The 27,551-nt window shown below is 36.0% G+C and overlaps 1 protein-coding gene and 1 pseudogene across 1 annotated transcript in view; one reads left to right on the forward strand and one right to left on the reverse strand.

Moving 5' to 3' along the window:
* The window catches only part of GRIN2B (glutamate ionotropic receptor NMDA type subunit 2B), a 651,709-nt gene that overhangs the window by 155,697 nt on the left and 468,461 nt on the right, over window positions 1-27,551 (forward strand). Inside the window, 1 exon segment of the mRNA XM_021001754.2 lies at window positions 21,491-21,919. Within this exon segment, the coding sequence (XP_020857413.1) occupies window positions 21,509-21,919 (411 nt within the window). The 5' untranslated portion in view covers window positions 21,491-21,508.
* LOC110218785 (small ribosomal subunit protein uS19 pseudogene) lies at window positions 7,128-7,575 on the reverse strand (annotated as a pseudogene).

The following is a 27,551-nucleotide window of genomic DNA, read 5'->3' on the forward strand; positions in this document are numbered from 1 at the left end:
AACTTGTGAAGTTTGGTAGAGGTAGTAAGGGGAGAGAATAATTTGAGTTCAAATCCTACCTCACACACTAATTAGCTGTGTGACATCATTTCCACCCCAAAAACGAATTATTCTTTGGTATATTATCCAGGATAGAAGTTCCACTCAATGGTTCCTTCACCTTTTGATGGATAAGATTATCATTAAGGAAAGCCAGAAAATTATCATCAGCCTATCTTTTTGTAGAGAGAACTCTGGCAGATGACAGGATAATTGAATTTTCCCATCACTATTCTCTCTCTCTCTCTTCTCTCTCTCTTTCTCTCTCTTTCTTGTTTTGTATCTTGTTATCTTTGTGTTTTTATTAAATTGACCATCCTTCCACACCTCTGTATGTATTATATATATATATATGTATGTATTGTATACATATATAATACACAAACATATACTATATGTATGCTTTATTTTGTCTTGAAATTAAACTATAAACTCTTGGAAGATGAAGATAATATCCCTTTTTTTGTTTTTGGCATCTCTGCCAAAGCCTTATTTTAACATAGGTATTCACTGAATTTTTTTTTTTTATTGTTTTCATTGATTAGCTTTTGGAGGAGAAAGATTTAAGACTTCATATGGAGAGATAAAATTCTAGGTTTCTAATGTCAAAACCTAATTTTAAAAGGGCAAATCAGGGCTGCCCTGATCTTGCGCCATGTGTCTGGCAGTAGGGACCTTTGCCATGAAATTGCTGGCAAGGCCAGGTCCTAGCAAGTCAGTGATTGTCCTTCATTCAGCTTCAGTGGGTAATGAAAAAAAGGAGGAGCAGGCTGTGCCAAGCTGTCTGTGCCCTGCCATTTATATGCTGGCAGTGGACAGTGTGATATTGGTCTGTCTTCTCATTGATATTCATGGAGTTCTAACAGTTGAAATCCTTTGTTCTAGCTTTGGTATTCAAGATAGAAAGTGAGTCTTCTATCATTCCTGGTTTATTGCCCCATCTTAACCCTGGTAAGGGCCTGGGATATGGCACTTACTTTTGAGAAAGGTTTAAAAGGAAAATATAAAAGAGAGTTGGATAAATTATAGCTCTATTACTGCTACCCTTTTATGGTACTCCTTTCTTTAGAGGAATTGCAAGCTGTTATAAATATTTTTCTCGTTCATTCTTTTAGGTTTTAGGCATTTCTAGGGTATCATACAATATTCTAAAGTCATTTTTATATATAAATATATAATATATGTTTATATTTTTCTAAATTTGTAGTATTTTCTCATTTAAAAGAATTTCCTATAACTATATTTTTTGATTGTAATACATGTAATCAGTGAAAATCCAATTCAACAGTTCATTCCTGACAATCTTTATATAGTGCTTTAAAGTAAAAAACAAACAAACACACTGTGAGGTAAGTAAACCAGGATCATTACCTTTACTTTATAGATGAAGAAATTGAAGATCAGAGAGGGCTAGTTGAATAGCTTGTAATTTTCAAAGCCATGATTCAAACCTATATCTTCTACCTTTAAAGTAACATCTTTTAAATGATGACTTTCTATAAAATGAGGGACACCAATAGACCAGGTGACCTTTAAGGTCTCTTCTAATTCTGAAACTCTATAAATATGTGAAATACTTTTGTTGACTATGGTGATAAAAGGTGACTTTGGATATTAACATTTTTATAACCAGATCCAGTTTCTGTGTTAGTCTTCCAGTTCTGGCTTTACTTTTCTCATTGATTCATATCCTTGGAGGATCATTCTGGCTTTATGCTGAGCCATAGCGGATTTTGAGTTTCTGAGTAGTGTTGATTTATAAATGGAGGTTTGGAGGATGTGAAAATTCTCAGGCTAACTTTATTTTTTTGTGTGTAACAGTAAGGCTACATTGATTATCCTACTTACTTAAGAATGGTAGGTAAAGGGGCAGCTAGATGGCACAATGGATAGAGTACCAGCCTTGAAGTCAGGAGGACCTGAGTTCAAATCCAGCCTCAGACTAAACACTTGACACTTACTAGCTGTGTGACCCTGGGCAAGTCACTTAACCCTAATTGCCTAAAAAAAAATAAAAATAAGAATGGTAGGTAAGAAACTTTTTAATTGAGTCAACACACCAGAATGGAGCATGAACAAGATCTATATACCTCCTTGAATTAGTCAAAGCCACTGTGAGAGATTTGGTCAAACCTTAAGTAATTTGTATGAAAGGAAGGAGCTATTTCAGAACTAGAGATCTAGTGATTCTGAGGTTTGAAAGCAGAGAGAAGGAGCAGGTCAAATAGGGCTGAGCTATGAATCAGCAGCCCCAGCACAACCAATAGAAGGAGAAAGAGAAGGTAGAACTTAGCTGGGAAAGAGAAGAGAGTTATTGAGGATGGCCATGAGCTCTAGTGGCATCTAAGAACACAAGACACAAACTGATGCCAGCAGTGTATCCACTTACTCAAGGAGCAAAGGAAGTCCCAAGAAGTCTGATAAATATGTTGCTATACTAAGAATCAGAATTGTTCTAGAATTATAGAAATATCCAAATTGGAGCAGAATATTATAATATGACCACATGCCACAAAAAATTAAATTTATTTGAGAGCTGTAGATAAACATACTTCAGAGGCCTAGGAACTCTTTTAATTTAATACCCATTGAAAAATATAACTAGGAAAATAGTTTCTTTCTACTTAGGATTCCTTTTTCAAGAGAAGGAACTCAGGCTATTTATAAACAAATAAAAATGCTCAAAATTATGAATAATTAGAGAAATCAATTTAAATCAAGTGTGAAATTCTGCTTTACAAACATCAGAGTGGCATAGATAACAAAAAAGAAAAATGATCTATGTTGGAGGATTAGTAGAAAAACAGGCATATTAATGTATTGTTGGTTGGGCCTGTCAATATGCACAAACAATCTGGAAAACAACTTAGAATTACAAAACATTCCCAAATAGTTTGTGCCCTTCAGCCTAGCAATACCACCATTGAGTCTACATCAAAAAAAGATCAGAGGAGGAGGAAAATATCCTTTATGCATAAAAATATTTATAGCACCTGTTTTCATGGTGCCAAAAAAACTAGAAATTAAGAGAATGTATAACAATTGAGCAATGACTGAATAAGTTGCAGTATGTGAATATGAAGGAGTGCTATTTTGCTTAAGAAATGAGGAAATTGATTTTAAAAAATACATGGAACAGCATGTCAATCGATGCAAAGTGAAGTCAGAAGAAACAAAACAATTTATAATATAACATGAATATTTTAAAAATGAACAATTTTAAGGACTTTTATAAATTAATGAAGAATGAAAGAATGAGCAGAACTAGGAGAGCAATTTGTACACCAACATTGTCAAGACAAACACCTTTGAAAGCTCTAAGAATTGTGATCAATTCAATGACTATTAATGATTCTAGAGGACCAGTTATGAAACATGCTATTCATTACAGAGAAGTGATGGATTTTGTGTGTGGAATGAAACATATATTTTTGTGTTTAGCCATTGGGGAATTTGTTTTGCTTGATTATACCTATTTATCATGAGAATTTTTCCTTTTCTTTATTTTTCTGTGGGGTTTGGAATAGGTGGGAAAGAAAATAGATTTTTGTTCGTTAAAAAAATAGAGAGGTGGGTGATACTTCAGATGTGAAATGCAGCATGCACTTTCTGTTGCAGTCACTATATACTTTTTAGTTTTACTTAACTGTTACTTTGTTACAAGATACATCTCATGAAATGTGAATTATCTATAAATATGTGTAATAGATGGATTATTCTGTGCAAAATAATATTAATTGTGATAAAAGTGTGGTTTCATATAAAAATCCTGTGGTCTCAATGACAATGTAAAACATATGACAGTAGCAAAAGAAGTACATGTTGCATATTAAAAGTTTTTAAATATGTAAAAAAATTGTTAGGTTTATTAAGTTAATAGATTTAATTCTTGTACCTTGTCCCAAGTAATTAACATAGCATGACATATTTACATATATGTGTGTATACACACATACATGCAGATATACACATGGGCACACATACACATATATGTGTATATATGTATCTTCATATGCTCAGAGGTATCCGTGATCTTACTGCTTTGAGACTTCCCCAAAATGACATAGATCTCAATCCATCCAAGTCTGACCATTCTGTGTGACTCTTGTCCATGTTCCTCTGTTAGTTTGTCACGGTGGGTGCATTTTGTGTGTTGGAGGCATTCCTTGCTTTTTCCTGATGAGAAATCCAGTGCAGTTCCTTATCCTCCCTGCATTAGCAATCCATCTTCTCTTACTATCATGCAATTCAATCTTACCAATGTCTTTTACTCTTGTTTTGGGGAGTTCTTCGTTGGTTATATGTAGCAGCCTGCTCCTGTTTACCATGTGCCTCCTTATTGTCCTGTGGTAGTGGAGGACAATAATGACAATAAAAGGTGCTCATTGCTATTTCTTTGGAGGCAGTCATATTCCACCTCCTGCTGCCATATGGCAACACCTGTAGAATGTTAGTATAGAAAAGCTGGGCCTTTTTCTTGAAATGAATAAAGAAGTCTTGTAATTTCCTAAAGGCAATTTAGTCCTCTCTTCTCCTACTGTTCATATGTGAGTCCAACTCAACGTCACTCTATGATATCTTTCATAGATATACATTAATAGACAAGTTCTATACAGTGTTAATCAAAATGCATGTTGAAATATGGGCAATAGACAGTTTTCATCCACTTGGTCTTCCCTTTGTGAATAGACAAAAATTCCTTCGAGTGATTATGGAGTTCTTCTAAGGGGCTTTAAAATGTTCTGGAGCTCAATGTAGTCAGCATAATGGCATCTGGGAATAGGAACATTGGGAGGATCTTATCATTCTCAGTGAATCCTTCTTTGCCATCTTCTTCATCATGGTGCTAAGTATCTTTGATTAACATACTTCTCCATGTTTTGTGCCTCACTTCATATTTCTTATGAGAGGGTCATTGAATAGGGTAATTTCTGTTGTTATATGTTCCAAAGAATCTTGCATGATTTTGATGTTAAGATTGGAAATACTTTTTTTAAAGAGTCTACAAGAAGGCCTTTGGTTCTACCAAATCAAGTACTTTTCTTTCTTCTTCTTTTCTTTCTTTCTTTCTTTCTTTCTTTCTTCTCTCTCTCTCTCTCTCTCTCTTCTTTCTTTCTTTCAGTAATTAACAATCAGTAAGCACAACTGGATCTTTATTCTTTACATCTCTTGGTTAATAGTGAGGCAGTAAAGATGTAGCCCGTGTTGAATAAAACATTTGCCATCAATTTGTGAAGATATGGATGAATAGGTTCATAGTTATTAATGTTATTTCAGTCATCTTTTTTTCCAGTATTAATGAAGTTCAACATTTTTTTCTCCTCCTTCAGATACATTGTATGCTGGTTCCCTTCATACCCTCACAATTTTGTTACCTCCTGCACAGATTCCTTACATAAACGCTTGGACCAGTTTAGTCCAGCTGCTTTCTCTATCATCATTCATTCATTCATTCATTCACTTCTAGTGCCATTTTTACTTCCTTTTATAAGAACATGTGACTTTGATGTTAGGGTTTGTGTGATGGTTTCAGTGTCATTGATGGAGGAATAACATAATAATCTTTGCAGATCTTTCCCATTTTTCTTCAGTTTATAGTTGTACCATTTTCATATTCCTATTGCTCTTGGGTATATTGCCAGCTTTCTTTAAACTGGGTTTATGTTCCTCCGCTTACTGCTTTATAAGATGATACTGCCTATAACTGTCCATCATTCTTTTTGGTAAGATTTTACTAATAAATTTGTAACCTAACCTAGTGTTGACTTTGGCAGTCATCTGTCTCCATTTGGCAAATAAGTCAGATGTTTATTCACTAATCCTCTTTTGGTCTCCTTGTTGAGCTGATTAATTAGTGGTTAAACCTATGGATAAAATTATTATAGTTTTTGTTAGTATTAATTCTGTCACCCTTTCCCTATTTTTGATTTTCAATTACTTTTTTAAATAGTCCAGGATTAAAATTTTTCAATTTTTATTGCATGTATTTTCCTTCCCTTCCCTCCCCTTCCCTTCCTTTCCCTCCCCTTCCCTCCCTTCCCTTCCCTTCCCTCCCTTCCCTTCCCTCCCCTCCCCTGCCCTCCCTCCCCTCCCCTCCCTCCCCTCCCCTCCCCTCCCCTCCCCTCCCCTCCCCTCCCCTCCCCTCCCTGTCCCTGATTCATTCTGATCTTAAGGCTGAAGAGGTTTCACTTTATAAAGACACTGCTTACTCAGGAAGAACTCCTATAATAACACGTCTTTCCCTGTCAAAATATAATCTATTTCATACTTTAGGGTGTGATTTGGGGCTCCTTTATGTCCAACATCTAACCACTTCTTTTTTTGAAAAAGGTATGATCTAGAGTAGAGGTCACCAAACTGGCCTGAGGTCCAAATCTGGCCCGTTGTCTGTTTTTGTAAAGCCCTTGATCTAAGAATACTTTGATATTTTTAAATAAGATAAAACTTTATTTAAAAATATCAAAACCATGCTGGCCAGGATTAGCATACCCTTGATCTAGAACAAGAGGTGTGGGTCTTCTTCAAATCTTTGCCTTTCCCTTGCCTTTTTCCTGAACAGTGTTTTTTCATATATTTCTATCCATTTTCGTTTTCCCCCTGCTTTTCCATCAAAATCATCATGCATTAGAGTATATGTAGATTTGATTTAGAGAGTCTTATGAAGTTCAAATGCTTTTTGCAAAAAAAAATAGTTTGTTGATGTCTTTCATTTATAAATTGAGTTCATTTCCTCTTGTATCTCTTCTCTAACCCCCCCAAAGTGCCACTTCATAACAAGTATTTTTTTTTAATGAAGGATTAAGCATGAACCCCATAGGGCTTAAAATCAGCAAAAGTATTCTCAAACTAGACCACATATACTAGGTGCAGCCTGAGCCTTTTATGTTCAGGAATAAGTCAGAACAAAATCTTGGAAAAAGGAGCCATATTTAGTTCTCTCTGGTATGTAGAATCTAGGGGGAGTGGACCAATAGAAAATGTCAGTGGGATAGTGATTATTTTGCATGCTTCATTATTTATAGATGTACTGGTCAAGGATGGTCATTCTTTGTTTTTTTTGAAGCTTATTTTTATTGTTAGGATCCAGGTTACTTGCGAGGGATGAAACGAGAGGAGTGGGTGGCTCCAATACCCGGCCGGCCATATTTCACAGGTTTGTAGGTGATAGAGAATTTGCCCACGTAGTGTCCAGTCATCTAGGGCTTAATTTCTACCTGATTGAAGGTCTTACCATTATAGACGCCCACCATACTTCCCACTATCTCTGGCAGAATGATCATGTCCTGAAGGTGTGTCTTTACAACCTTGGGTTTTTCCATGGTGGGGGGGTGCCTTCCTCAGGCGCTTCAGGAGGGAATGCTGTTTGTGCCGCAGACCCCTGTTGAGTCCTCACCGCTGTCGAGCACTGTACAATTGCATGAGCTGTTCATAGGACATGTTCAGCAGCTGATCCAGGTCCACATTGCAGTAAGTGAACTTCTGGAAGGTTCGCTTCTTCTTCTGCTCCCCTTCCACCACCTTGTCTGCTGTCAGGAAAAGCAGGGATGGTCATTCTAAGGCTCACCTATTATTATTCTAGGTGGTACTTGCAACATCGAGTTAACCATGGTATTACATTCCGTATTTCTTGTTGCAGTTATCCTAGTTTTCCTTTTAGGGTTAGCGTGTCCCCTAACTCATATATCATCATCTGCCTTGGCAGAAGATTTGAGAGGTGTTAGTATGAGTGAGTAAGAAGTGGGGCAGAGAAAGAAGTGAACACCAACAGTCTGTCTGGTCCTGTTTGTGGCCAAATTCCTAGAACCTCTTCCTCCTCCAGTGAATTCAGTAATTCTCATTTATATTGACTTTGGACTTACAAAGCACTTTTGCATACATTAATTCTAATGTCCATTTGGTTGGCTTCTTTGAACCCTAATTTTTTAAACTGTAGAAATGTGCGTGACAACATTTGTGCAACTTACCTTAAAGGGTTGCTGTGAAGAAAATTATTTATAAGCTTTAAAGTGTTATATAGTTATTATCATTGTTTACCTAGCTTGTCATCTCTCAGATTGTATGCTCCTTGAGGGCAAAGTCAAAATTTTATTAGTTAATTGAACTTATTATTTATTAAACATAATGTAAAATATTCAATATTATTTATTTATACACTTTACACCACTTAATTAATTTTAATTATCTTCAAAACAATGTGAATCACCTAGAGTATGCCTATAGTCCCTACTATTAAGGTGGCTGAGGCTGGGTGGATCTCATAAGTTCAGGAGTTTTGAGTTACAATAGAGTTAAAGCCAATCTGGTACTTGCACTAAGTCTGGTGGGGCAGGGGAGCCCCTGGCAGTGAGGGCCATCAGGCTGCCTAAGAAGAGATGAACTGGCCCATGTCAGAAAAATGGAGCAGGCTAAAGCTTTTATCCCATTCAGCACTGGGATCAAACCCCTGGCTGGCCTCTGTTCTTTCAGCCTGAGTGAGATAAGTAGAACCAATTGAAAGAAAGAAAAGAAGAAACAAAGCAAGCAAGAAAAAATAAAGGAAGAAAGAAAGAAGGAAGGAATAAAAGGAAAGAAGGGAAAAAGAAAAGAATAGAAGAACAATGTGAGTTAAGGAGGGCAAGTATTATTAACTTCACTTTTTTTAATCCAAATTTAGTCAAACATCTAAAAAATGATATTCACAGAAATAAATTCAAAGTGGCTTGGGAGTGTCAGGTAGGCTAAGGAATTGGAGTGAGGAATAACCTCACTTTTCAAAGGAGGAAATTGAAGTTTAGAGTGGTAAAACAATTTGTCCAAGGCCAAAGAATTTAGAGCTGGAGGGGACCATCTGATCTTCCAGCTGCCATTTTTTATATATGAGGGAGTTGAGTCCTCAAGAGAGAAAGGTACGTATTGGAGGTCACTCAAAGGAGTAAGCAACATAGCTGGTATTCAAGTCTATGTCAACTAGAGAATGCTGCCCCTTTGTAAATACTGCCCACATTTAGTGGCAGCTAGGTCTCAGAGTGGACGAAGTCTGGAAGATCTGAGTTCAAATCTTGCCACATTCACTTACTACCCTGGGGAACTCATTTGCCCAACCCCTCTCAGCTTCATGTTCCTCATCTACAAAGTAGGGATTATCATAGCAAGTGCACCATAGGGTTATTAAGAGGAACAAGTGTGATAACATAGGTAGAATACTTTTCACAGTTTAAAGCATATATAATAATAATAGGCTAGCTGTTATTATCATCACTGTTACAGGTAGGGACAGCATGATATGGTGAAGAAATATTATGTTACAGTGTAAAGAGCAACAGATTTAGAGTCAGAGGACCTGGGTTTAAATCCTGCCTCCTCCGTCATTTATTACCTGTGTGATCCTATATAACTTCTCTGGGTCCCAGTTTCCTCATCTGTAAAATGAAAGGGCTACAGTAGATGGTCCCTCCAGTCCATTTTACCTCCAAATTTCTGATACTGTGACCCTAAGTAAGAGGTCTGGAGAACTGATGCTATTCTGCTGTCTAGAAAGAGATCTAGTAAACCTGCAGAGGAGCCTTACTACCCTTATAATTCCATCCTTAAAGTTTGTCTTATCCTCTGTTTTTTGTACATACTCCCTACCCTACTCCCTCTCTCCATATATATATATATATATATATATATATATATATATATATATATATATATATATATATATATATATATATACACTTTGTGTACATATATATATATATATATATTTAGTGTACATATATATATATATATATATATATATATACACTTTGTGTACCTATAAACAGGTAAGTTACTTAATACACATAACATATCTTAAAATTTTTATAACACTTCATACTTTTCTTTTTTTAGATTATTTTTATTTCCTTAAATATTTTCCAATTACATGTACATTTTTAGCAATCATTTAGAAGTTTTTTTAAAATTCAAAATTCTCTCCCTTCTTCATGCTCCTACCCCCCTCCTTGAGAAGGCAAGCAATTCGATATCAATTATACATGTGAAATCATGCAAAACATATTTTTATGTTAGCCATGTTGCAAAAGAAAACACAAAGAAAACAAAACAATAAAAGTAAAGGAAGTAAAAAAAATATCTTTCAATGTGTATCCAGAATTCATCAATTTTCTCTCTGGAGGTAGATAACATTGCTCATCATGGGTCCTTTGGAATTGTCTTGGATCATTGTCTTGATCAGAGTAGCTAAGTTTTTCACAGATGAACATCTTTACAATATTGCTGTTACTGTGTACAGTGTTCTCCTGGTTCTGATAACTTTACTTTGCATCAGTTCATATAAGTTTTTCCAGGTGTTTCTGAAACCATCCTGCTCATCATTTCTTATAACACATTAGTACTCCATTATTTATATACCACAACTTGTTCAGCCATTCTCTACTTGATGGGCATTTGCTTGATTTCCAATCCTTTGTCATCACAAACATAGCTGCTACAAATATTTTTGTACAAATAGGTCCTTTTCCCTTTTCTTTAATTTCCTTAGGATACAGATCTAAAAGTGATATTTCTGGGTCAAAATACCACATATTTTTTCTTTTCTTCCTTCCTCTCTTTCTCTCTCTCTCTCTGTCTGTCTCCCTCTCCCTCTAGCAATTGGGGATAAGCAACTTGCCCAGGGTCACATACCTGGTAAGTGTCTGATACTGGATTTAAACTCAGTTCTTCCTGACTCCAGGGCCAGTTGCTCTATCCACTGCATTACCTAGCTGTCACCATATACTTTTCAAAGTTTATTTGTATAGGTAAACTGTATGCACTTTGAAGTCCATGCAAACTAGTTTTCTTGTTTTTCTTTCAACCTGATGTTCTGTCTCCCATCTTCACGCCTTTACAAATATGGCCCATATGTCTGGAATGCATCTTTTTCTTATGGCAGCTCAGCTTCAGTACCAACGCCTACATGAAGTCTTTCCTGATATGCTCGGCAAGCAGTGCCTCCCTCCTTGTATTTATCTTGTTTATATTGTATATATTTCATAAATACTTGTATCTGTACATGCTGTCTCTCCCAATAGGATGTGAGCACCTCGAGGGCAGAGACCATTGGATGTTTGTGCTTATATCCCTAAGTACCAGCATACAATAGGCACTTAATAAAATTTTACTGATTGATTTACATGTAATCTCATTTTATATTCACAAAAGTTATGTGCAAGAAGTAGGAGAGTTATCATTCCTTTTTTACTGCTGAGAAAACCCAGAAAACCCAGAAAGGACCAGTACCTTGCCAAAGCCCTACTACTGATTAATGATGGACTTGAGATTAGAACCATGGTTTTCTCCCTTCTAGTTTGATTTTCTTTTATCCCAAACTGTACTGTGGTATCTATAGGAAAATGGGAAGGTCTCCTTTAGCTAAACTAAACTCTTTTTATACTGGAAATTGAGTTTGCAGTTGCTGAATAGCAGTATCTTTGCAGTTCCTGTGCTGCTAGTGTTGCAATAATGTATTGTCTTGTGAAGTGCTTTACTGTATTCTAGAAATAAAAGAGATACTTTGCTGAGCTACATTCTATTCTTTGAATATCACAACTAACCATCCCACCCATAAAATACAATATGTTATGAGAGAGAGAAAACCCCCCCACAAACAATGGTTTAAAGAGAGCAAATAGCACACACGAAAGTGGGAGAATGCTGAGTGCATTAAAGTTAGTACAAATGGTCACAGGCAAGGGTATTTTTCACTATGACAGAGTCTAATGATTTGTAATCATGAGACTATTGACAGGCAGAGGGGTGTAGTGGTTAGGGAGCTAACCTCAAACTAGTGAGACCTGGGTTCAAGTGCTGCCTTTGACACATTCTGGCTAAATTACAATTTTCCAGGGCTCTGAAAAACTCTCTTAAAATTCTAAGCTACAGAGAAGGTTTAGACCTGTTGGTAGAGGGAGTTTCCTTATTTGGAACTTCCCTATATAAATGGAATCACAGCTCCGTTTCCTAACCCTAATCAGCACAGAAATCCCACTAGAATGAAGCTAGCTACATCACACTGTGTTTTGGCTCACTGTGAGAGCCTGTTTTCTGAAGAGAAATCCATTGTAAAGCTTATAACTGATAGTAATTTTTTGTTCACAGTCCTTAGAAGCTCCAAGTTCATGCCTTCTTCTGTGAATACTTATTGACTATAGCTGTCTGTTTTATGTTTTTTTTCCCCCTTTAGATGTGTTTAAACTTTTAGAGGAGAAATTTAAGCTCTGATTCTTCTTTTTGCCAGGCCGTGGTACCGACTTTTGGGATAGTTTTTACTGAAGTCTTATAGTTTTCTGATTTCATCTAGGTAGTCAGTCAGCAAACATTTCTTGAGCACCCATTTTTTGCCAAGCACTGATCCAGAGGATGAGGCCAAAAACCAAAGTCAAACAAAACCAAGCCCCAAAACAAACAACCCCCCCCCCCACAACTGGACAGGCATATAACTTCTTTTCATAAGCTACTTGTCTCATTCTTAAGAGAAAGGCAAGATCATCTGTGCAGCTTTACCATTTGGAATGACTGAAAGCTAGCTACACTGGTTATATTCCAGAATGCTTTTGATCCAGAACTTGATTAAACTTTTTGCAACTTCAGAATGTCTCCAGATATTTGTCTCCTCACTCTCCATCTCTTTACTCCCACATTATTAATGACCTTGGCTGTTTTCAGGGAGGAATATCTTTCCAGTACTGACTCATTCATTATCCCTTGTTGGTTAGGATTTTTGCCAAACTTGCAACTGTCTTTAGGTGCTCCAATACTGAGCACGTTCTGGATGAGCAGTAAATATTAAGTAGCGCTTCAACTTGGATCATTTTCCCTTTCACTTCAAAGGTGAGAATCTTCTGGGTTTTGGACACCAAATCATGAAATTGTCCCACTGTTGAATAAATACAATTAAAAAATATCCAGAAACAACTTTATTAACAAATATATATAAATATAATATTGACATCTGTTTTTTAAAATGCAGTATTCCATATTCATAGTGTATCTCTGCTTTGGGGTCAGTCTTGGTCATTATAATTTCATAGGAGTGTTTTGATTATTTTGTTGCCCTTTTTGTTTACCTTATTGTAATCATTGTGGTTGTAGTTTGCCTAGCTTTGCTTATTTTACTTTGTGTCAATACACATAATCTCATATTTCTTTGTATTCGTATATTGTTCCATGTTTCTTTCTGTTCGTTGTGCACTCTATTTCTTTTAGCACAATAATATTATTCCATTAAGTTTATGTGCCACACAGTTTGCTTAGCTATTCCACAATTGATGAGTCTCTGCTATGTTTCCTGTCCTTTCTACTACAAAAATTGCTACTATAAATATTAGAGTGTTTATGGAGCCTTTTTTTTTGTCACTGACCTTTTTGGAGTATATATGCCTTGCACTATTCTCTCTGGGTCAAAGAGTTTGGTCATTTTTTGTTACTTAGCATCATTACAGATTGCTTTCCAGAATGTTTGGACCTATTAACAAGTCCCCTAAAAGTAAATGAGGGTGCTTATATTTCTATAGCCACTCCAACGCTATTCCCATTTTTTGTCATCCTTGCCATTCTGCTAAGTATTACTGTATGAGGTAAAAGTATGAGTAAAACCTTAGAGTTGCTTCATTTTGAATTTATCTTCTTATTAGGGATTAGGAGTTATGTTTCATATGACTAATAATATTTTGCAATTCATTTTTAAAAGAATTGGCTGCCTATATCCTTTACATATTTATCTATTGAAGAGTGACTTTTGGCCTTGTACATTTGTGTTGGCACCCTATGAATCTTCAATATCAGATGCTTTTTAGAGATATTAAATGCAAATATTTTCCCCCAATTGACCACTTCCTTTCTTATCTTAGTTGTATTGATTTTGCACAATCTTTTTTTTCAATTTTATTTAAACAAAATTATATTTTATCATTGATGATCATCTCTATTCCTTTTTTTTTGGAAATTCATAACTATGAAAATACTTGATTTGATTATCTTTTAAAAAATAAATGTTTATACATATCTTTCTTGTTTTACATCATCTACATTTTTCCTCTGGAAACCCTTTATTCTCCCTTTCAGAGGGCAATCTTATTTAATAAAGAATAAATAGACTTAAGAACAGAAGAAAAAAACCCAATTCAGCAAAGTAACCAATTTATCAAAAATATCTAATGTCTTATGTGGGATTCCATGCCAATGGCCCCCAAACTTTGAAAAGAAGCCCTGGGGATGGGAAGAAGAGTCTTCTCGTATCTTTTATTTGAGCTAATGTTGATTATCACAATTTAACAAAATTCAGCATTATTTTGTTTTGTCTTCCTGTCTTTCCATTGACGTTGCTATTGTTATCACAATGAAAACATTATATTATTTATCTCGTTCTGCTTATTTCACTTTTCATGAGTTCACATACATTTTTCTGTGATTCTCCATATCGACCATTTCTTACAGCACAGTAATACAGCACAGAATAGTCTATTATGTTAATGTATCTCAACTTTAATAATTTCCTTATTAGTGGGCATCTGCTTTCTTTCTAGTTCTTCATACCCACAAAAGTGCTATTATAAATCTTTTGGTATATTTGATTCCTTTCTTTATGTTTTTGACCTCTTTGGTCAATAAGCCTAGTAATAGGTTTCCTGGGTCAAAGGGCATAGACATTTTAGTCACTTTATTTGCATAATTCCAAATTGCTTTCCAAAATGGTTGAACCAATTCACAGTCCCATTGACAATGCATTACAGTGCTTCCCTCCTTCCCTCTAATCTCTCCAATATTAACAATTTCTGTATTTAGTCTTCTTTCTTAACTTGCCGGGTGTGAGGTGAAGCCTCATGATTATTTTGGTTTACATTTCTTTTATTTTGAGCCTTTTTTTCATGAGGTTGTTAATAGTTTGCAGTTCTTTGGGGAACTGTTTGTTCATAACTTTTGACCAATTTATCTATTGGGGAATGACTTTTGGTTTTATATGTCTCTATTATCTATCTAACTTAGATATCAGACCCTTATTGATTTATCTTCTAATTTTTTTTTAATGCTTTACACTGTAACAGTTAGGTCACATAGTCATATTGAACTTATGGCATTTAAGTAGTTTGTCTAAATCTAATTTCTGCCAAAACTTCTTTCCAGTTTCCCCAGAAATTCATGTCAAATATGGAATTTTTTTCTAAGTGATTTGTATTTTACAATTTATTAATTGCTAGTCAGTTGAGTTTAGTTGCTTATGTTTCTTCCTTATCTAGTTTGCTTTATACATCTACTTTTCTATTTTTTAACCATCATTGAATTATTTTGATCATTACTGATTTATAATATAATTCAGGGTCTAGAAGTAGATATTCTCCCTCTATTCCTACTTTTGTGTTATTTAGCTTGAAATTTTTTATTTGTCCAAATGAATTATGTTATTATTTGTTTAACACATTCCTTTTGAAGTTTAATTGCTATGGTATTGAATAGAGATAGATTTGGACCTATGATTTCATTGATATAGAGATCTACTCTGCCAGTCTCACTCCAAAAATAAAAAGGGCCTGCGTAAGATTAAGGCACATTTTTTTTATTCTTCCTTGTTCAATTGGTTAAATTGAACAAAAAAATCTCGTCAATGAATGTCCAGTCTTTTGGTGATTTGTCTCTCCTCTAGGTTGTTTCTTTGATAATAGACCCAGTCTATTAAGACATGGACCCCACAGTATGTTTAAAGAAATTACAGGCAATTCAACAATATCAATACTAAACACGTAGGCACCAAATGACATGACATCCAAAAACATAGAGTTAATGAAACTGTACAAACATATAGATAGCATAACAGTAATGATAGGAGACAAATGTTTCTCTTTATGAGATGAACAAGTCTTAGAGAAAGGAAAAAGAAAATATACAACTAAAGAAACTGTTGGAAAACTTAGGGAATAAAGATTTGTAATGACTTGTGAATGGCGGCATTGAAGAATATGATATATTTCAGTACAACATAACACTTTTATAAAAAGTAGACCATATGGAGTGCACAAAGAAATTATAAATTATTATTAGAAAGACAAATTATTTTATATATCCCAACTCAATAAAAATAGTTATTAATACAAGGGGAGTAAGCAAAAGATATACCTATAATTTGAAACAATGACTATAAAAACAATAATTATGTGAAAAATGATAATAATGAGGCAATATATAAAATTTTTTTGGGACTCAGGTAAAGTAGGTTTTTGATGAAAAATTAGATCTTTGAAAACATATATTGATGAAATAGGAAGAGGGTTAATGAATTGAATATGCAACTTTTTAAAAAATGCGAAAATGAACAAATAACCCTAAAATAAGCACAAAAGAAAAACATTTTGAAAATTAAAGGATAAATAAATTGGAACACAAAAAAAAGAACTGATAAACTAAACTAAAAGCTGTTATATTTGAAAACAGTAGGAAAATTGATAACTTTTTTAGCTAGCCCTGCTTAAAAAGAAGGAAAATAAAATAAAAATGAGCAAGATAAAACCAAAAAAACCAGAAGAAATAAATAAAAGAATGATCAGAATCTATTATTTATTGTTATTAGTGAATGTAGTAACTTCTGGACCCATATTCCCAGAACAAGGCTGGTTAATCTTTTTTTTTAATAGTTCTGGGGGTACACCTGAATGGTTGGGTGTCTTTCTCTAATGTCATCAGACTGATCCTCCATTTTGGGTGCTTCATCCCAATTGTTAGTCACTCAGTTCCATTTAAACAATTAGCATTATTTATAATTTACAAGGGAATATTTACTTTGAAATATAACAATAGCAAAAATACAAATATTTTTCCTCAACACCTAGGGGCACTTATACCCTTATACCACCCCAGTCCCTGGGGAGAGTGGGTTTATGCTTAACATAGTTTCTATATAGCATTTACAGAACCTAGTTCATGTTCAAATTCAGCGTTGCTGCCAGATGAGTCTTCATTTCAGTTACTGTTGGGCTGGGTCCTGAAGCTCTTCTGGACATTGATGCTGGCTGGCTGCAAAACTTGATATGGCTCATGATCCTGACCTTTGGAAACTCACAAAGTTGTAGCCTTCAGTCCCTCCACTTAAAATGAAAGAACAAACTCCAAGGCAGTCAAAGAATCGAGGTCCATATACCCAGGGCCACTTGTAAGCCTTGAAAAGGAGAAGTCCTGAGACTCTCACCATTCTAGTCCATCTTATGTATTGGGGCTGAAGTTCAAATCTTATGACCTAAATCCATTTTAGTGGCTTCCTATTGCCTCTAGGATAAAACATAAACTTCTCTGTTTAGCTTTTAAAGACTGATGCAACCTAGCCCTACTTAGCTTTCTAAACTCATTGGATATTCCTCCCCCACCCAAACTGGTCTTCTTGCCTTTACACTAGCTCTTCTACCCATGCCTGGAATTCCTTACTTCCATGTCTCTATCTCAATGATTCCCTCTATTCCCATAAGTCTCAGGCACCATCTTCTGTAAGACTTTCTTCATTTCCTCACTCCTAGGGCTCTTCCTCCCAAATTACCATGTATTTAACTACTTGGCATATGATAGTATTTATTAACTTTATATTAATGCTGCCTATATTTCTGTACTTGTCTCATTCATTAGAATATAAACTGCTTTCAAGTAGAGATTATTTCATTCTTCTTATATCCCTAGCCCCTAGCAACATGCCTGGTCATTAGTGTTAATAAATAATAAAAAAAGTAATAAAATAAATAAAAAATAATAAAAAGTGCTTAATATATGTGTGTTGATTAATTGACTATGCAAGTTATTCTCAAAAATTGAGAAAGAAAAAATTCTTCCAAACTGCTTTCATAAAGAAAGAAAAAAAGGTTGATAACTTAAACCAGGGAAAAATAAAGCAAAGAAATAGAACTAAAGACTAATATCATTTGTGAATTTGGCTCAGCAATTTTAAATAAAGTACCAGCCAAAAAAAACCCCCTGTAGCAATCTATCAAAAAATTATTCACTATGATCAAGTTGGATTTATACCAGATATGGAAGAATGGTTCAGCTTTAGAAAAGCCATTAATCATGTGAAAAACAAACAAACAAAAAACCCCAGATAACATGACTATATCAGTCTTTAGAGAAAATGGCTTTGACAAAATACAATCCTCATTTATGCTTAACAAATAAAACCTACAAAGCACAAACATAGACATAGTCAACAAGCATTTATTAAGCACCTACTATATTGAAGGCACTGTGCTAAGCACTGGAAATGGCAAGAAAAACAAAGAATAGTACCTGCTTTGAAGGAGATCACAAACTAATGAGGGAGACAGTATGGGAAGAATTATGTACATACAAGCTATTCAAAGGATAAATGGAAGATAATCACTAGAAGCGGCTAGCACTAAGAGGGATTAGCAAAGGCTTCTCATAGAAGATGGGATTTTTTTTTAACTGGGATATGAAGGAATCCAGGGAAGTCAGGAAGTAGAAATGAGGAGGGAGAGAATTCCAGGCCTGGGGCTAGCCAGTGAAAATGACTGGAGTTGGGAGATTGTAGTGTCTTGTGGAAAGAATAACAAGGAAGCCAATTATCCCTGGATTCACAGAGGTCATGAGGAGGAGTAAGGTGCAAGAAGGCCTCTGAATGCCCAAACCAAGGATTTTTATCTTTGCTTCTGATGGTGACAGAGAGCCATTAAAGTTTATTGAATAGGGATTGGTGGTGGTGGTACAGAGAGATAACATAGTCAGATCTGTGCTTTAGGAAGTTTAATTTGACAGCTGAATAGAGGATGAACTGGATTAGGGATAGTCTTGAGGCCGGGAGACCAATTACCAAGCTATAGAAGTAGTCCAGGCTTGGGGTAATGAGAGCCTTCAATAAGCTGTGGCTGTAGTTGTGTCAGAGGGGACAAATGGGTGTATACAGGAGATATTATGAAGGTGAAATTGATAGGCCTTGCCAACAGATTGGATTTGAGGGGTAAGAGAATGAGTGGTTGGTAATTACATCTAAGTTGAGAGCCTGAGACTATGGTAGTTCTGAACAGCAATAGGGAAATCAAAAAGTAGGGAGGCTTTGGGGAGAAAGAAAATGGGTTTTGTTTTGGAAATGTCAAGTTTAAGGTATCCATGGGGCATTCAGTTCTAGATGTTCATTAGACTGTTGGAGACATAAGTCTGGAGATTAGGAAAGAGGTCAGGGTTGGATAAGTAAATATAAAAGTAGTCATTATAGATGGAACCCATGGAAACTGAGATCACCAAGTAAAATAGTATAGAGGGAGAAGAGGGCCCAGCACAGAGCAACAGGGGACACTTCCTTTGGTGAACATAACCTGGATAAAAATCCAGTAGAGACTGAGAAAGAATGGTCAGAAAAGTAGGAGCACAACTAGAGCAGAGTAGTATCTAGTGTCAAGGAAACCCAGAGGGAAGATGATGATCTATAGCGTCAAAGACTGCAAAGAGATCAAGAAGGAGAAGGATTGGAAAAAACTCATTAGATTTGGTAAATAAGAATTGCCAGTAACTTTGCAGTGGACAGTTTTGGTTTAATGATGAAGTCAAAAGACAGATTGTAAAGAATTAAGAGAGCAGTGGAGGCTTTGATTATAAATAACCTGCAGGTACAATGGATAGAGCTCTGGGCTTGAAATCCAGAAGACTCATCTTCCCAAGTTCAAATCCTGACTCAGACACTTGCTATGTGACCCTGGGCAAGTCACTTCATCCTGTTTGTCTCAGTTCCTTATCTATAAATGGGCTGGAGAAGGAAATAGTAAAATGCTTCAGTATCTTTATCAAGAAAACCCCAAATGGGGGTCACAAAGAGCCAGACGTGACAGAAATGACTAAACAATAACCCACTTGAAGCATTTGACCAAAAAAAAAAAAGGAGGAGAAATATGGGAAGATAACAAGAGGGGATGATGAGGATGAGCTTTTTGAGAAAGGGAAGCCGTGGGCATGTACAGGTATTTCTTTCACATTGTAGGAGTTAGGGGCCTGGCACCCTCATGATCTGGAAAATCTGTGTAAAATTTTCTGGCCCTCCCTTTGTACCAGAGAAGTCTGAATTATTAGAGTATTAAAAGATAAAATATGTTGATATTATGCAATATTATATATTTTCCTTATTTCTGAGTTTCTAAACTTTTTCTGTGTCATCTGCTGGCCTTTGCATGTCATTTTCAGCCTCTGCAATTCCTCCCTGCCCTGCCCTGCAAATTCCCATTTAATTTCTTACGCTGACTCAAAATATATCGAAACCATGATGTGGAAAGTCACAATATGGAAGGGATAACTGTACATAACCAGTAGGAAGCAATCAATAGACATGAAGAAAGAGAAATGACAGTGGGGATCATACAGGGTTTATCTGTTAAAGAATATGGTATAGAAAGGAGCCATTTATTCATGTAGAGGAGTTAGTCTTGGAAAGGAGAACATTCATCTTTTTGTGTGAGACAGAGTTGAAGGAAGAGATAGTTGCAGAGGTAATATGGGTAATATGAAATGAAGAGGAGGTGAGAAGAAGGAGCTCCTGGTAGAGGGCTTTAATAAGAAGATATTTAAAATGATTTGATAAAAATATTTCTCTACAACTAAAAATTAGTATTATCAAAAGATGTATTTTCTGATAAATTCAGTACATTCTGATAAAATAAGCATCATGGTAGAGCCACTACTAGCTAGTAAAAATCTGGGCACAGGGAGGCCTTCTTTATTTGTGACTTTTTGTGGCTAGATGGTTTTCCTCCTATATTTCTTCCTGGGCGGGTGAGGTCAGTGAGTGAGTACACTTCATATTTATTCTTGTAGTTCTCTACTCCCTCACTTCTCCCAATGGCTGGTCAGAGATGAGCTACAAGAATAGTGTTAGAGGTCAAGCAGAAATGTTAGGAGCCCTTGGAGATATGATATCTGCTGATATCATTTTGCAACTGTGAATACACTTCACCTAACATCATTAATTGACTCCTTGAAAACACTCTATCAACAAAGTGATGTTATAGGGGACAGTTCTATAGACAGTGCAGTGACTATTGTGACTGGGCTATCATCCAAATGACGTCACATTTCAGATTGAAAACTTTATGATAGAGTTTGATTGTAATGTATTAATGATGTTACTGCAAAATGATGTTGGTCTGAGCAATTTTAAGTAGAGTATACCTGTATTACTTTTCTCCAAATGTCTCTTTTTGCTAATTATTGGTATGCTTTGGCTATAGCTCTAATGTTGATAACTTACATATTTTTTAACAATCCTGAATATTTTGAATGTTCTGTTTCTCCCCCTTAATTAAGCCAAGGCGAGAAATATGACTAAGAGAGTAAATTTGGGTAGATGATTAGTGAAATGAGATAAAGTACTTGACTGGTGAGGGCCAGTGATCTTCATAATTAAGATGATGCAGCAAGGAGACTCTTTTAACTTCTTTTTTGTTTGTTTGTTTGTTTGTCTTTATCTTTTCAGGGAGTCTAAGAGTCGAAGATGAAGCCCAGGACAGAGTGCTACTCTCCAAAGTTCTGGTTAGTGCTGGCTGTCTTAGCAGTGTCAGGCAGCAAGGCCCGTGCTCAGAAGAGTCACCCCAGCATTGGTATTGCTGTCATCCTAGTGGGCACTTCAGACGAGGTGGCTATCAAGGATGCCCACGAGAAAGATGATTTCCACCACCTCTCTGTGGTACCTCGTGTGGAGCTGGTAGCCATGAATGAGACTGACCCCAAGAGCATTATCACTCGTATCTGTGATCTCATGTCAGACCGCAAGATCCAGGGTGTGGTATTTGCTGATGACACAGACCAGGAAGCCATCGCTCAGATCCTAGATTTCATTTCAGCCCAGACTCTCACTCCCATCCTGGGCATCCATGGAGGCTCATCTATGATAATGGCAGACAAGGTAAAACTGGGTTTCTGATGCCAAGAGATACCACATTAATTCTTACTGAAAGCAAATTTATTAAGTGCTAAAGGTTATAATTGCGCCTTGAGGAGGAGTAGGCCAAGGAGTAGGCCAAACTAATGGTTTGGATAATGAGTCTAACTAATTCAACTACATCTTGAATTGATGAGAAATGCTGTATATTAGATCATGAGAGATTATTTTTGAATATGAGTTATGCCAAGGCACAAAGATGGGAAAAGTACCTGGAAATGATTTGGGTGTTCTAAGGCATAAAACTTTAAAAATGTAGCTTTATTAATGGCTTTTGTTCTTATATCATGTCCATATATCCTTTTCCTATCCCTGCCTCCATTATTGACCCCCTCACCTTATAACAATGACAATAGCAACACAGCAACGAAAAGGTTTAGAAACAGCTTAAGGATATTTGTTTTGTGGAAATGAACTCTAGCCACACTTATAAGAACCCAGACTTTCAAGTGCCTTAGGAAGCTGAGAAATTCTACATTATGCTTGGATGGTTGGTCAGAGATTTCACCCAGGGATGTGTCTTGTGCAGGACACCTAATATTCTGGAACAGTTGTATGTTATTTGAAGCATCACAAAAGATGAGGAGTTCTCATTATTTCCCTGTTGCTCCTAGAACCTAATGTCATCATGTAGGCAGAATATATTGAGTGAGGAGCAATGAAGAAAGAAATCACAAGGTAATTTATCACAGTGCTTAGTTGCCAGGTAGGTATACCAAGTGGCCCTAAGAGCCTCTGCTTGACTCATTTCAAGGAAATTAGGATACCAAATAATGAGTGCTTTTTTTTTGGTATTTTCTTTTCTTTGTTTTTTCAGCCAAAAACAAGATTCATTAAAGATCTGCCATATTAACCAGACTCTTAAGAAATCTGAGCATCTGTGGGCTATTGGCTAGATTGTAAAAATCTGAGCAGTGGCTAGATTATAAGAATCAGAGCCTTTTTTTTTTGCTGTTTTCAAGACGGACAACATTGTGCATACTTAATATTCTTAGGTTGCTATTTGTGTTCAGGGTCTTCCAGAAACAAACTCTAATTGCCACGAAAGATAGACTATGTTTTCTTTTTGTTCTCTTGTTATGGCAGACAAGCAACATCCAGTGGGTGGTGCCTCCAAATATTGGTGTTCTCTAGTCAGGGGAGTTTGGGGTTATTTGATCTGATCAGAGAGCTTCTTTGTTACCTGCATTTATGTGAGATCCACCAAATTCTGTTGTCTTCTTTAATTTTCTACCTGTGGTTTCTTTGTCCTTGTAACTTAATCTGAGTGGATGAATTTGGATCATTCACTGTAGTAATTGGAATGTGGCTGCTGGGATTTGTGGACTTTAAAAATAAAGAAGAGACATAGTCAGTCTCCCTCTTATCCATTTCAGTTTCTCTATTTGGTGGCAAATACTTCTGCAAATGAATGATTGTGTGGTAAACTAAGTGTTCACACTAGGGATGAGAAAAGGAAATTTACCCATAAGACTTACTGTCCAAATGAGACACCATCCTCTCCCCATCTTATTTTTATAACAAAAATCAAACCAACACTACCATTCTTAGAAAGAACTTGTCAGTCAATTACCCTTTGACTCCACTAACCTTTTGTAGTGATGGATAATACCTGATTGCTAGTCAAGTTTCCATTGTTCTAAGAAATGCCGGAGTCCCTTTTGCTCTGATTCTGACTAACGACAGAATCATTGGAATTAGTTCAGAGGCATACATACCTCATCCTCACACCTTTGATTTATAGAAAGACATTTAGCTGAAGCCTTTATAAATATACAGCCTGGGATCAGGTCCAGCAAACCAGATTCTTCTGGTACTAAAGCTAGTGGTTGATGGCTCTTAATGCTCCTGTGAATTCCTAACTCCAACCAGTTTTACCCTTGAGCAGAATATCCTATAAAAACCTTTTTTAAAAACTTTCAGTCTTCAAAAAAGTAACTTTTATATATATATATATATATATATATATATATATATATATATATATATATATATATATACATGTCTATATATGTATATATATATACACACACACACATATATGTATATGTATATATGTATGTGTATATATATGCATGTGTGTGTGTGTGTGTGTGTGTGTGTGTATAAAACGATGTCCATGGTATTGATAGGGTTATGCAAAAAGTTGTGGCTTCCCTGTGTAGGAGAGAGCTTCTAAAAACAAAATACATTATTATGCTGAAATATGTCCAAAGTAAGGTATGGGTAGGGATTTGAAACCATACCCTTGGAAGACATAAGTATTTAGCCTGGATAGAATAGAAAACTTGGTAATGGTGGAAAAACTCTTTACATAACAGGGTTTAAACTTGTTTTCTTTAGAGTAGGTGGAGAGATCAGAAGAAGTAAGGACAAAGGGTGGAAATTACAGATTTCAGCTCTTTAAGGGAATATTTCCTAACAATAGAGCTATTCAGACATAAAAAGGATTGCCTTTGGAGGCAGTGAATCCACCGTCTCACTAGATATTTTCAGAGGGGATCAAGAAGATTCTGTTAGGGATGCTATAGGAAGCATTCCCTATCAGGCACAGGGTGGATGAGATTAGTGGTGTCAAACTCAAATAGAAAAGATCCCTGAAGGCACATATTGACATATAAAGTCACAAGTTAACATTATGTTATGTTGTATTTTTATTTCTTTTTTAAAGACATTACCCTATTACACTTCAAACCGATTTCAGGCAGCACTCAGGAATTTTCTTGGCAGTTTAAGGCCAGAGGGTAGTGCCTTCAACACCTCTGGATTAGATGTCTTTTGAGATTCTTTTCAATTCTGAGATTCTCTTACTTAACAGCTCACTTTTGTTGTGTATGATTTATTCATGGTCATACATCCAGTAAGTAGTGCAAGTCAGTATTTAAACCTGTTTCCTGACTCCATGAATTCCTCTTTTCCATTCCACTGCCTGATTTAACTACAGACTGAATAATCAATCCCTCAACAATAGGAAGCAGTTCATACAGCAGTGTTCAAATGGAAAAGAAACCCACGAGAGAGAGCCACCTCTCTAGCAAAATCTTCTGAGAGTTACTGCAACCAACATTTTGAAGTCAGCCTCAGGCTTAAATAACTTTTCACAGTGTCAAATAGCAATCTTCCCCTTATTCTCTGAGAAATAAGCCCCTGGGCAAGTTTAAAAACCAACAAACAATCATACAAAACCCTCAAAAACAGAACTCAAGTTTTTCTTTAAAAAAGAAAAGAAATGCACCACAGCTTGTGGAAGCCATTTTAAGAATAAGGTGGGAAAATTAAAAACTTTAAAAAACCCACAAATGTTAAAAAAAATTGTGCTGACATGTAATTGGGGAAAAATATATTAGAGAGTGTCAACCTAAAAGTTTGGTTAAAGAAGGCAAGCAAGTTAGGTGATACATGATTATATAGTTTATTCCCTTTTAGCTAGTGAATCATGTATACATGGGAGCCAGAATGTGATTCTGACTCAGAGGTTAAATAAAATGAGAAAGGTTTTATACAGTTTAGAGTGATCAGACTCAGGATGTCTGTTTTACAAAAAAAAAAAAAGGTATAGCCTCTGTATGTTTCTTAACATACAGCATAAAAAAAGGAAGTTTCTTAATTGAACAGATTGTAAATACAATAGAAGAACGTCAAAGTATCAATCAAAATTATAGATCCAGGATATGTGTTTCCTCTACATAACATATGTTCATAGGATACAAAGATAAGGAAAAGTCTCATTAATCAAGAGAGTGTCTGGTCCCAGACATCCTGGGCTTAGTGATAACGAACAGGAAGAATACCGGTCAGTTCCATCTGGTCCTGGAATTTGCTGACACAGGAAGGGGTGTTTTTAGTTCACTCAGAGAGAAAAGATTAATTTAGGGTTTTGGCTCTTATTGGAGCTCAATTGATCTTAAATGATTATCAAGAGAAAAAAGAGTAAGGGATAAAGGGTGTGGACATTTTGGCTTCCTCCAGGAATTAGGTAGGAGAGTATGTTTCTTATTCTAATTCTAGTTTTTAATATGAACAGTAGCAGAGTATTTGTTAAAGGCCAGTATGCATAATGGCATGGAAGTCCACATGCCCTTTGATCCAAACAGACATTATTCCTGCCTTCAAGGGACTTACAATCTAAGACAATATGACTTAGGGGACTTGTGAGGAAAGTCCTTTAATTGGAATGAGTCACCCAAGTGGCAAATAAATATATGGCCACTTTGTGTCACCTGAAGGTTCTCCTGTACCCAAAATAAGCAGCTATTGGATGTATTGAACAGACAGATTTACTCAATGTTTTGGACAAATAAATAGGTTAATCAGACACATAAATGTATTAACATCACATCTGTGTAAAGGGGTGAGTGTGTAGTGTGGGGTGCAGGTAGAAAGTTGTAAGAGTGCATGTATAAAAGAGAGACTTTGCTGGTTCATCATTGAAAACTCTGTAAAATGGAATTTCGCAGTTGTAAGGGACCCCAGCAGCCATCCAATTCAACCTATACTTGAAAAAGAATCTTTGCTACAAGAAATCCAATAAATGGTCATCTGGCCTTTCTCTGAAAACCTTCAGTGACAGAGCGAACCCACTATCTCCTGAGGCACCTGTTTGATTTTTCCATAGCTTTAATTGTAAGCGAGCTTTCTTACAAAAAGGTTTAAAGTTGCCCCCTTTTGATTTCTACCCTTTGCTCATTGTTCCATTCTCTGGGGCCAAACAAAACAAGTCTTATGATTTTAGGTGATGCTTGATTAAAAAAAAATTGAAAGCTTTCTTTTTTGAGCACAGTGCATAGAGTGCTGGGCCTAGAGTCTGGAAGAGTTAAGTTCAAATCTGACCTCAGACACTAGCTTTGTGATCCTGGGCAACTCTGCCTCAGTTTCTTCATCTGTAAAATGGGGATAGCACCTACCTCCCAGGGTTGTTGTGAGGACCTAATGAGTCAATAATTGTAAAGTGCTTAGCACAGTACCTGGTACTAGGGAGTACTGATGTATCATATCTATGCTTAGGTAGATTAGTATGGCAGTGAGATAAAAGATGTTTTGATAGGAGTGGTGGCAAGGACTAGTAGAAGCAGGGTTATTTTAGGAGGTTATTTCCATAGCAGTGGGAATAGATGAGAGATTAGATTTGGGAGGTATTTTGGTGATAGATATACCCTCTGGATATCCTGTTAAGTCAATTGTATACACTGAGGAAATACAGCAATCCCTGACATCCTGGCTCTGTGGTCAAGTCACTTAATATCCATAGATTTTCTTCCTTACCAGCAAAATAAAACAGCTGTAAAAGGTGAATTCTAAGTTCCCTTCTAGCCTTAAATCTCGGATACCATGATGGGCCAGTCCATACTCCCCAATACCTCATGGCTGCTTTCCCACATCATGAAGGAGCACAGTCTCTGTCTCTTTCATTTTCACCTTGAACATGCATTTTATTGCTGCAGAATGACTAGGGAGAAATTTCTCTGTCAACAGCAGCCCTCTACAGTTGGGGATCCTATTAGATAACAATGGCTGACATTTATATAGTGGCTTAAGGCTTTATTGCTCTGCACCAATTTCTTCATTTCATCCTCAGGACAATCTTGTGTAGTGGGTG

Source organism: Phascolarctos cinereus, unplaced genomic scaffold, assembly GCF_003287225.1.
Source record: "Phascolarctos cinereus isolate Bilbo 61053 unplaced genomic scaffold, phaCin_HiC Scaffold_1;HRSCAF=81, whole genome shotgun sequence".
In the NCBI taxonomy this organism is placed as follows: Eukaryota; Metazoa; Chordata; class Mammalia; order Diprotodontia; family Phascolarctidae; genus Phascolarctos; species Phascolarctos cinereus.